At 38.4% G+C, this 12,854-nt stretch overlaps 1 protein-coding gene across 2 annotated transcripts in view; it reads left to right on the top strand.

The window, feature by feature from the left end:
- Nucleotides 1-12,854, top strand: part of ANKS1B (ankyrin repeat and sterile alpha motif domain containing 1B) — a 1,164,394-nt gene that overhangs the window by 159,236 nt on the left and 992,304 nt on the right. For both annotated transcript variants that reach the window (XM_010831582.1, XM_010831580.1), the window contains exons 3-5: nt 2,894-3,050; nt 7,442-7,738; nt 10,251-10,326. In XM_010831582.1, coding sequence (XP_010829884.1) covers nt 2,894-3,050; nt 7,442-7,738; nt 10,251-10,326 — 530 coding nt within the window. The remainder of the gene's footprint in view (nt 1-2,893; nt 3,051-7,441; nt 7,739-10,250; nt 10,327-12,854) is intronic.

Below are 12,854 nucleotides of genomic sequence, written 5' to 3'. Positions count from 1 at the left end.
ACCTAATTAAACTTAAAAGCTTTTGCACAACGAAGGAAACTATAAGCAAGGTGAAAAGACAGCCTTCAGAATGGGAGAAAATAATAGCAAACAAAGCAACTGACAAAGAATTAATCTCAAGAATATACAAGCAGCTCCTGCAGCTCAATTCCAGAAAAATAAATGACCCAATCAAAAAATGGGCCAAACAACTAAACAGGCATTTATCCAAAGAATACATACAGATGGCTAACAAACACATGAAAAGAAGCCCAACACCACTCATTATCAGAGAAATGCAAATCAAAAGCACAATGAGGTACCATTTCACACCAGTCAGAATGGCTGCTATCCAAAAGTCTACAAGCAATAAATGCTGGAGAGGGTGTGGAGAAAGGGGAACCCTCTTACACCATTGGTGGGAACACAAACTAATATAGCCACTATGGAGAACAGTGTGGAGATTCCTTAAAAACTGGAAATAGAACTGCCATATGACCTACCAATCCCACTGCTGGGCATACACACCAAGGAAACCAGAATTGAAAGAGACATGTGTACCCCAATGTTCATCACAGCACTGTTTACAATAGCTAGGACATGGAAGCAACCTAAATGTCCGTCGGCAGACAAATGGATAAGAAAGCTGTGGTACACACAATGGAATATTACTCAGCTACTAAAAAGAATGCATTTGAATCAGTTCTAATGAGGTTGATGAAACTGGAACTTATTATACAGAGTGAAGAAAGCCAGAAAGAAAAACACCGATACAGTATATTAACACATGCATATGGAATTTAGAAAGGTGGTAATGATGACCCTATATGTGAGACAGCAAAAGATACACAGATAAAGAACAGATTTGATGCAGGATACAGGATGCTTGGGGCTGGTGCATTGGGATGACTCAGAGGGATGGTATGGGGAGGGAGGTGGGAGAGGGGTTCAGGATTGGGAACACATGTACACCCGTGGCGGATTCATGTTGATGTATGGCAAAACCAATACAATATTGTAAAGTAATTAGCATTTAATTAAAATAAATAAATTAAAAAAAAAAGAACAGACTTTTGGACTCTCTGGGAGAAGGCGAGGGTAGGATGATTTGAGAGAATAGCACTGAAACATGTATATTACCATATGTGAAATAGATCACCAATCCAGGTTTGATGCATGAGACAGGGTGCTCAGGGCCGGAGCACTGGGGTGACCCTGAGGGATGGAATGGGGAGGGAGATGGGAGAGGGGTTCAGATGGGGGACACATGTATACCCATTGCTGATTCATGTCAATGTATGGCAAAAACCACTACAATATTGTAAAGAAATTAGCCTCCAATTAAAATAAATCAATTAATTACACACAAAAAAAGAGTCAAACACGACTGAAGCGATTGAGCACACACAGGTACACACATACACACACCAAGTTACTAAGTATTAGAGAGTTAAGACTTCAAACCAGATCTTCTGATTCTTAGCTGCTTTTGTTATTCTCAAATATTGAATCCTTTTCACCACTTTGTAAGTTACTTATCTGAGAATGGAAGAGTTTATATAACACCTCTTACATGGTGGAGAGGTGAGAAGCATAGAAACTGGGCAAACTTCAGGTTTCCTTCTGATTTTCAGACTGTTTTTCCAAAGGTGATTTGAAGGAAGGAGTTTTACTTTTAAAGAATTTTGTTTTTACTTGGGGCAAGAACTAATATTTGTATAGTGTTTTACTATTCATTGAATGGCTTCTCTTTTATGTTCTAATTTAATGTTCTTACCAGTGTTGAGCAATAGGCACTATTATTATTATTTTCTACAGGAAAGAAAAAGAAAAATAAGACTAATTGATACTCTAGTGGTCATATTATTGGTAATTTGCATAGCTGGGCTTCCTTGGTGGCTCATATGGTAAAGAATGATGTAATGCAGGAAATTCCTGTAATGCAGGAAACCTGGATTCGATCCCTGTCCCTGGGTTGGCAAGATCCCCTGAAGAAGGGAATGGCAATCCACTCCAGTATTCTTTTTTTTTTTTTTTCACTCCAGTATTCTTGCCTGGAGAATTCTATGGGCAGAGGAGCCTGGTGGTCTACAGTCCATGGGGTCGCAAAGAGTCAGACATGACTGAGTGACTAATACTTTCACTTGCATAACTGGTACTTTGCATTCAAGTCCTTTAAATTCAGGGCTTATAAAATAATACTATTTTTAGAAAAGAAATGTTAAAATGGGGTTTATTTTCTCTGAAATCTCGTCATTAGAATAATTGTGTCAGTGATAGAACTTGTCTCATAAATGAATTTCCCTCTTAAAATAATTTCTTAGGCTTGGAGGAGGAAAGTGAAAGAGTATACAAGTATAAACAACACACATTCAAAGTATGTTCTGTGCCATGGCTGAAAGTTATTAATTTTTTTCAACCTTTTAGGGTCTCTTTCCTACTGTGTTGCTTTCTCTTTTATATGAATCTTCAACCCTTTATTCTAGTTCTCTATCAGAATGATGTATAATTTCCTAAATGTCTTTTAGCAGGATGATAACTTTTTGTTTGTAAACAGGGTGTTTGCTTGCACCTCAAGTCTTCCTTCAGACTAAATCTCAGGTATAAGTTATCTGGGAATACTCCATTTTTAAGAAAGATATGAAGAGGTATACTGTTATTTTACTATATTCATTCGGTTAATAAAATTAGATAAATTTTGCCCAAAAGATCTCTAGTAATTGTATGGGTCAGTCAATGAATGCTGTGTGTGTATGTGTGTGTGTGTGTGTGTGTGTGTGGTGGTGGTGGTGGTAGTTTGAATGATTACTCTAAATTTCTAGTCAGTATCTAATATACTTTTATGATTATCTGTTTAATAGTAGCCATATTGTTCAGCATATTTTCTTCTGTTGTATTTTTTTTTCCTTCTTAGGGACATTGTTCTCAAACTGCTTCAATATGAGGCATCAACAAATGTAGCAGACAACAAAGGTTATTTTCCTATTCACCTGGCTGCCTGGAAAGGAGATGTGGAAATTGTGAAGATTCTTATTCATCATGGACCATCACATTCCAGAGTCAATGAACAGGTGCGTTTGTCAAATATTCACTCATGCTGTGATTTTTGAGAGTTTTATGAAGTCAAAGCCACATTGAAAAATTAATTATTTCTGTCATTACCCTGCCAAAGATCATCCTACTGCTGAATTTGCTAAAGGAGACATTTGAAAACGTCTTTGGCATTTGTTTATAGGTACAATGGCACTAAGTTGGACATTTGTAAAGATATTTGTTAATAATAAAATCCCACATAAATTAAGTAGTTCTAGTATTTTTGCCTGCCTTACATGAGCATCCATTTTATAGTTATTGAATATTTAAAGATAAAACAATTGACATTCATAATGTGAAAGTAGTTTTTCTTAATAAAATTTTAGATGCTAGAACAATGATGATAGCTATCATTTCCATAATACTTTACCATTTACATAGCACTTTTATATTAAGTGCTATTTTGTGAATTAAAATGCAAATACAATGTATGCAGTTGCTAGTCACATATTAAATAAAAAATTTCCTGTACACACACACACACACACACACATATGCCTAGAGTAAGTTCAGTAAAACATAGCAGCAGGATGAAACTGACAGATAAAGTCAAAATATTTGCAACTACATAGTATCCATGTTACACTTAATGCATATATTAAAAAATAATGCCATTCTCAGTGTTCTAAATAAATAAGACCAGATTCCAGAAAGTAAAATACAGTCCTCTAGTACAGTATGATAATAAATGAGCTCTGCATGCCCCCTACTGTTCCCATTTTGTAAAACTATATTTGAAAACCAGCGTGCTGCCCAACAATTGAATTACAAACAGGGCATTAAGCTGCAGGTTGGCCACTGTCCAGTATGGGTGCAAGGAGGTTACTCTAGGGAAAGCACATCTAATATAGTACAATTAGCATATTGTTCATATGGGTATAGACTTTGCAGACACTTGACTGAAATTCAGATTAAAAATGAATACTGGCCAGCTGTATACAGCAAAGGGAAGAAAATATAATAGTTTTCTTACATCAAAATGCAGTTGTGTAAAGAACTAATCAGGAAAAATGTTTTATTAATTGGAAAAATATCTTGTTAATATATATCACAAAAAATGTCTATGTTTTCATGTTACAAAACGCAGAATATTTTTATGAGAATAGTTAATTCAAGTCTTTACAAAATGATGGATATGGCTGTCTTTATTTATTATCTAAAAAGGAAATTTATGAGAATGCTTCCTGTTCCTCAGAAAACCAAGTTAAAAGATCATTGGTGGGATGAGCCATCTGGTGGTTATTCTTAAAACTGAATGCCCAAAGCAAACCTAAAGTAATAAGATGGAAAAACAAACCAAGGTTAAACAATGGAATATTAGTTTCTACAAGCAATATTTTTTAAATGACATGAAAATAAGGAAAAAAACCCTAACCAACATTTACATTTGAATGTTGAAGATTTTATTTTATTATTATTTTTTTAATTTTATTTTATTTTTAAACTTTACAATATTGTCTTAGTTTTGCCAAATATCAAAATGAATCCACCACAGGTATACATGTGTTCCCCATCCTGAACCCTCCTCCCTCCTCCCTCCCCATACCCTCCCTCTGGGTCGTCCCAGTGCACCAGCCCCAAGCATCCAGTATCGTGCATCGAACCTGGACTGGCGACTCGTTTCATACATGATATTATACATGTTTCACTGCTATTCTCCCAAATCTCCCCACCCTCTCCCTCTCCCACAGAGTCCATAAGACTGTTCTATACATCAGTGTCTCTTTTGCTGTCTCGTACACAGGGTTATTGTTACCATCTTTCTAAATTCCATATATATGCATTAGTATACTGTATTGGTGTTTTTCTTTCTGGCTTACTTCACTCTGTATAATAGGTTCCAGTTTCATCCACCTCATTAGAACTGATTCAAATGTATTCTTTTTAATGGCTGAGTAATACTCCATTGTGTATATGTACCACAGCTTTATTATCCATTCATCTGCTGATGGGCATCTAGGTTGCTTCCATGTCCTGGCTATTATAAACAGTGCTGCGATGAACATTGGGGTACACGTGTCTCTTTCCCTTCTGGTTTCCTCAGTGTGTATGCCCAGCAGTTGAGGATTTTAAATAGCATAGAGAAACTGTTATTTTCTGTGATGTTGAATAAATCAATTTAAATATAAATTTTTTTTTTTTTGAGGAGATTGGACTTCAAAATTCTTTTTTCAATTCTGTTACTTTATGTTGTGGTTTCTATTTTAGATGAGTTGAAATTTTTTGAGATTTTTTAATACCATGTTTTCCATATTTTTTGTTTGTTATGTACATACTCCTTTAGTAGTAACATAGATCTCTCATTCAGTGTTATTTCTTCTAAAAGTTTCTGATGTAGGAATTTTGTTTTCATAGGTAAATTTTGATTTTAGCTTTATTCCCCCCCCCACCCCCCACAATGGGACAGAAGTATACTAATTAATTATATACCTTTATGTATTTAAGCAATAGAGGGCAGGAATGAAAATGATAACGAACATTTACTGAGACTTATGATAACTGGGTGGTTTCCCCAGTGGCTCAGTGGTAACGATCCAGCTGCAATGTAGGATACGTGCAGGAGACACAGGTTCAGTCCCTGGATTGGAAAGATCCCCTTGAGGAGGAAATGGCAACCCACTCCAGTATTCTTGCCTGAAAAATCCTATGGACAGAGGAGTGTGGTGGGCTATAATCCATGGGGTCACAAGAGTCTGACACTACTGAGCACACATGCAGGCCAGGCAATGACGGTTAAATAAGTAAGCACATATGACATGCAACGGTGTGTGCTTTGCACATAGTGTTAGCTATGATGGTGACTGTGCTGATATCATCCTCCCTTGGTTTATAGAACCCTCATTTAGGACATTGCATTTTTGTTACTAAAATTTCATGTTCCCATTTCTCCTAATTGACCTTTCCACCTCATAGCGTAGTCATACTGCATATACATACACTATCTGCCCAAATAATTGAAAGGTCCATTTCTCTTGCAATGGGGTTCAATTTTCTTGATTTTAACATTTATTATTCTGCTAAATTCCTGGGAAAATCTCATTGATTTTCAGCTGAAACAGTTATATTTTTATTTTGAGTCACACCATGCGACTTATGGGATCTTAGTTCCCTGGCCAGGAATCAAACCCAGGCCCTTAGCAGTGAAAATGTGGAGTCCTAACAACTAGACTGCCAGGGAATTCCCTCAGCTGAAACACTTATAAGCTACATGTGTAATATTCCTTGTAACTTGTCTGGATATGGGTATAGACCTGCCTCTCAATTCATGATTATATTTCAAAAAGATATGGGTTAATGTTAGGGCCAGTACATCTTTGTTCTCTTTGCAAAAGAAGCAAGGATTTATACTTAAATGGAAGATAAAATGAAACTTGATTTGGGAAACATCTCTGTAAATCTTTCATTATCAGAGAATTTACTCTCTCAACTATATTTGGGAAAGCCAGTCTGTTAAAGGTGTATTGTTATTAATCTCTCTCATTAACAGATGTCACAGAGGCTTGATGCACAGTGCTGATAACACTAACCATCTGGGCCCAGTAGGGCTACAAACTAACACAGCTAAATGGTTTATCACTCTTGGAAGTTAGAATATATAGTTTAAGGAAAAGTTCGATTCTTTCAACTGAAGTGATAGAAATAAAATGTGATAAATGATAGATACTATTACCAAATATTAAGTACTATTAGGCATACTTATTAAAACGCATACATTTTAAATGTATGTTTTCAAAGCATCTCAGGTTTTCAGTTCAGTTCAGTCACTCAGTCGTGTCCAACTCTTTGCGACCCCATGAATTGCAGCACACCAGGCCTCCCTGTCCATCACCAACTCCCGGAGTTCACTCAAACTCACGTCCTTCGAGTCGGTGATGCCATCCAGCCATCTCATCTGCTGTCATCCCCTTCTCCTTCTGCCCCCAACCCCTCCCAGCGTGAGAGTCTTTTCCAGTGAGTCAACTCTTCGCATGAGGTGGCCAAAGTACTGGAGTTTCAGCTTTAGCATCATTCCTTCCAAAGAAATCCCAGGGCTGATCTCCTTCAGAATGGACTGGTTGGATCTCCTTGCAGTCCAAGGGACTCTCAAGAGTCTTCTCCAACACCACAGTTCAAAGCATCAATTCTTCAGTGCTCAGCTTTCTTCGCAGTCCAACTCTCACATCCATACATGACCACAGGAAAAACCATAGCCTTGACTAGATGGACCTTTGTTGGCAAAGTAATGTCTCTGCTTTTTAATATGCTATCTAGGTTGGTCATAACTTTCCTTCCAAGGAGTAAGCGTCTTTTAATGTCATGGCTGCCTTACTATACTTTGATTTTCATAACAAACTGTATTTCTGAAAACTTGCACTGTATGTCTTAACAGAACAATGAAAATGAAACTGCCCTACATTGTGCAGCTCAGTACGGACACTCGGAGGTAGTTGCTGTTCTCCTGGAAGAGCTCACCGATCCTACTATCAGAAACAGCAAGCTGGAAACACCTCTGGACCTGGCAGCCCTCTATGGACGGCTTAGAGTGGTCAAAATGATCATCAGTGCACACCCTAACTTAATGAGCTGCAACACCCGAAAGCACACACCACTACACCTTGCTGCACGCAATGGTCACAAGGCAGTTGTTCAGGTGCTGCTGGAAGCAGGAATGGATGTGAGCTGTCAAGTGAGTCTTCTTGTAGCTGTGCTTCCAAAACAATGGTGTTCTTGCTTTCTTTGAGATACAGATGTTGAAATTTACATCTTAATTACATGTTAAATTTACAGGAAGAAATATTAACATTTTTAAATCAAGCAAATGGTCCACATGTATTTTTGTAACGACTTAATTCAAAGTATCCTGCCACATTGTTGGGAAATATGGAGGGATATAAGCCCTAGTCTCTAACCTCATTCTAACTTGAGGGCTTTCCACATGAAAAATTATTACTAGATGGCAGTTATGTGTGGTCTTCTTAGTAATTGTTTCCTTTATTCCAGTATCTAGCACACAGCTTGACATACACCAGGAATTCAGTCTAAAATTGAGTGAATGAAAGAAATAAATGAAATTGACTTTAATTTTTGAGTACGTACTTTGTGTTTAATATGTTGACACATTTAGAATCTATATCTCACAGCTATCTTGTGGGATTGAGAGCTATTAAGTATCAGTACGGAGGTGAGGAATCAGATTCAAAGACTAAGAAACTTGCCTAAGGACACATGACTCATAAACCCAGAATGTGAATTAAGATTTACCGATTAAAGTCCAGGCCTCTTTCTACAATAATGTACTTGCGTACATGACTGATAAAGGAAGGATCACTATACCTAAAGGCAATAAGAAAATTTTTTTTTAAACTTTACCATTTGCATAGGTGAAAAACTTTCTCTTAAAATCTTCCTTGATCATCCTCAGAGCAGAAACCAATAGTTCCCTGCAGTGCTCACAAATTCTTGTCTTCTGTGTTATGTTCCTCCCTCCTTCTACCCTCAAAATAATTCTTAATTTCCATACTAACTCTATGCCAAGAATAGTTGAAGAGTATTCTGAAGTATGGTACTTTTTACTAGGCATTAGTGATACCACGATGAAAAAATAGATATGGTCTTCATTTCCACTAAACTTACAGTTTATTAAAGGGAATAGATAATCATATAACATTATAATGTAGTACTATAAGTGCTAAGATGAGGAAGATTAGATTGATGTGGAACACACAGGGAAAGTGTTACACTTTAGGGGCAAGCAATACTTCCTGAGTGAAATTATATTTAAGATTTGACATGTAGTATAGGTCCGTGGTTCTCAACTGTACTCCCTAGACCCTTATTATTGGGGCTTCCCATGTGGCACGGGTGTTAAAGAACCTGCCTGCCAAAGCAGGAGCTGTAAGCTGTGGGTTTATCTCTGGGTTGGGAAGATCCCCTGGAGGAGGACATGGCACCCTGCAGAATCCCATGGACACAGGAGCCTGGAAAGCTACAGTCCATAGGGTCACACAGAGTTGGACACAACTGAAGCCACATAACACCACACACGCATCGCAGGTGACTGAGTCAGAACTCACGGTGGTGCCCAGAAATCTGGTCAGCAAGCTCTCTAGGTGATTCTAATTCAGGCTGAAGATTGAGAACTGGTGGTGTAGGTGATGGTGAGGTAAAGAGGGCTAGGAGTTCTATCCTGCCAGGCAGAGGGACCAGCTTTTGAGATTCTTGGGGAAGAAAACAAGAGAATGATACTGATGAAATGTTTAGTATGCTTGGAACATGAATAAGGTACAGAAGGTCTGGGGAAAGTTGGGATAGACAAGAAAGGATATGGAAAGGAAAGCTGCTACTGCTAAGTCGCTTCAGTCGTGTCCGACTCTGTGCGACCCCATAGGTGGCAGCCCACCAGGCTCCCCCGTCCCTGGGATTCTCCAGGCAAGAACACTGGAGTGGATTGCCATTTCCTTCTCCAATGCATGAAAGTGAAAAGTGAAAGTCAAGTCACTCAGTCGTATCCGACTCTTAGCGACCCCATGGACTGCAGCCCACCAGGCTCCTCCGTCCATGGGGTTTTCCAGGCAAGGAGAATATTTTCCAGGTTTTTTAAGCCACATTAAATTGTTGTGATTTTATTTGACATTACTATTTATTTACACATCTGTCTCCTCTGATAGAATGTAAATGTACAACCTCAGAACACCCCTTAACTATTCTTGGTGTAACTGCTACTGCTAAGTCACTTCAGTCATGTCCGACTGTGTGCGACCCCATAGACGGCAGCCCACCAGGCTCCCCCCTCCCTGGGATTCTCCAGGCAAGAACACTGGAGTGGATTGCCATTTCCTTCTCTTGGTATAGAGTTGGTATTTAATTAATGCATGTTGAATTACATGAGCTCACTGGATAGTCACAAAAGCCTCGTGAGGTAGGCATTACTACTCTTATGTTATATCTGAGAATGACTGAGGGTGAAAGAAGATGAGTGACTTATAAACATAACAAGGTCAAATGGCTACACAGAAGCACAGATATTTCCAAAATTAAGCTTTTGGATTTTCTTTCTAGAATCTCTTCTTTATTCCACACTCCTCTTCTGTCAGAGAGTGCTAATATTACAAACAATATGTATGGATGCATAAAAGCATATAATTTTTTTAACCTTAGCTCTCCTAATCTTTTTCCTTCTTCTTCTTCTTTTTTTCTAGACAGAAAAAGGGAGTGCACTCCATGAAGCAGCTTTGTTTGGAAAAGTGGATGTTGTACGAGTTCTGTTAGAAACAGGTAACTATCATGATTCTCCATGGAGCTTATCTTGCCAAAAACTATTTGTACTCCAGAAGTAGACAAAGGAAAATGACACAATCCACCTCACCCGACATTACCTTTTTACCTCACTCTAAATTGTATGTATGTAGAACCATGTAGGATTGAGCCTCAGTGTTAAGGAAAAAAACTGATATAAATGTTCATCTTCCTTTTCAGTAGATTCTTTAATCAAAAGCTTTTAGAAGTGATAATTTTATGCTTTTAAATCATATTAAAATATATTAGAGAAACTACCAAAAGAGGGAGAAAATCTCTGCCTTCTATAGGAGAGAGGAATTGATCCCTGTGAAGCTGTGACAATTGAGGTTTGTGACAATTGCTTGATTTATTAAATAATATACAATTTTCCCTAAGTTTCTATATTGTTAACAGTGGTAAACAGAAATTAGAGTTCCCTATCATTATAGGGGACTGGAATGCAAAAGTAGGAAGTCAAGAAACACCTGGAGTAACAGGCAAATTTGGCCTTGGAATACGGAATGAAGCAGGGCAAAGACTAATAGAGTTTTGCCAAGAAAATGCACTGGTCATAACAAACACCCTCTTCCAACAACACAAGAGAAGACTCTACACATGGACATCACCAGATGGTCAACACCAAAATCAGATTGATTATATTCTTTGCAGCCAAAGATGGAGAAGTTCTATACAGTCAACAAAAACAAGACCAGAAGCTGACTGTGGCTCAGATCGTGAACTCCTTATTGCCAAGTTCAGACTTGAATGGAAGAAAGTAGGGAAAACCACTAGACCATTCAGGTATGACCTAAATCAAATCCCTTATGATTATACAGTGGAAGTGAGAAATAGATTTAAGGGCCTAGATCTGATAGATAGAGTGCCTGATGAACTATGGAATGAGGTTTGTGACATTGTACAGGAGACAGGGATCAAGACCATTCCCATGGAAACGAAATGCAAAAGAGCAAAATGGCTGTCTGGGGAGGCCTTACAAATAGCTGTGAAAAGAAGAGAAGCGAAAAGCAAAGGGGAAAAGGAAAGATATAAGCATCTGAATGCAGAGTTCCAAAGAATAGCAAGAAGAGATAAGAAAGCCTTCCTCAGCGATCAGTGCAAAGAAATAGAGGAAAACAGAATGGGAAAGACTAGAGATCTCTTCAAGAAAATCAGAGATACCAAAGGAACATTTCATGCAAAGATGGGCTTGATAAAGGACAGAAATGGTATGGATCTAACAGAAGCAGAAGATATTAAGAAAGGTGGCAAGAATACACAGAAGAACTGTACAAAAAAGATCTTCTCGACCCAGATAATCACGATGGTGTGATCACTGACCTAGAGCCAGACATCCTGGAATGTGAAGTCAAGTGGGCCTTAGAAGGCATCACTATGAACAAAGCTAGTGGAGGTGATGGAATTCCAGTGGAGCTATTTCAAATCCTGAAAGATGATGCTGTGAACGTGCTGCACTCAATATGCCAGCAAATTTGGAAAACTCAGCAGTGGCCACAGGACGGGAAAATGTCGGTTTTCATTCCAATCCCAAAGAAAGGCAATGCCAAAGAATTCTTAAACTACTGCACAATTGCACTCATCTCACATGCTAGTAAAGTAATGCTCAAAATTCTCCAAGCCAGGCTTCAGCAATATGTGAACCGTGAACTTCCTGATGTTCAAGCTGGTTTTAGAAAAGGCAGAAGAACCAGAGATCAAATTGCCAACATCCGCTGGATCATGGCAAAAGCAAGAGAGTTCCAGAAAAACATCTATTTCTGGTTTATTGACTATGCCAAAGCCTTTGACTGTGTGGATCACGATAAACTGTGGAAAATTCTGAAAGAGATGGGAATACCAGACCATCTGACCTGCCTCTTGAGAAATTTGTATGCAGGTCAGGAAGCAACAGTTAGAACTTGACATGGAATAACAGACTGGTTCCAAATAGGAAAAGGAGTACATCAAGGCTGTATATTGTCACCCTGCTTATTTAACTTATATGCACAGAACATTATGAGAAACGCTGGACTGGAAGAAGCACAAGCTGGAATCAAGATTGCCGGGAGAAATATCAATAACCTCATATATGCAGATGACACCACCCTTATGGCAGAAAGTGAAAAGGAACTAAAAAGCCTCTTGATGAAAGTGAATGAGGAGAGTGAAAAAGTTGGCTTAAAACTCAATATTCAGAAAACGAAGGTCATGGCATCTGGTCCCATCACTTCATGGGAAATAGATGGAGAAACAGTGGAAACAGTGTCAGACTTTATTTTGGGGGGCTCCAAAATCACTGCAGATGGTGACTGCAGCCATGAAATTAAAAGACACTCCTTGGAAGGAAAGTTATGACCAACCTAGATAGCATATTGAAAAGCAGAGACATTACTTTGCCAACAAAGGTTCGTCTAGTCAAGGCTATGGTTTTTTCCTGTGGTCATGTATGGATGTGAGAGTTGGACTGTGAAGAAAGCTGAGCGCCAAAGAATTGATGCTTTTGAACTGTGGTGTTGGAGAAGACTCTT

The sequence above is a fragment of the Bison bison genome, unplaced genomic scaffold, assembly GCF_000754665.1.
Source record: "Bison bison bison isolate TAMUID 2011002044 unplaced genomic scaffold, Bison_UMD1.0 scf7180017864529, whole genome shotgun sequence".
Classification (NCBI taxonomy): Eukaryota; Metazoa; Chordata; class Mammalia; order Artiodactyla; family Bovidae; genus Bison; species Bison bison.
This window is presented reverse-complemented; position numbering and strand designations above follow the sequence as displayed.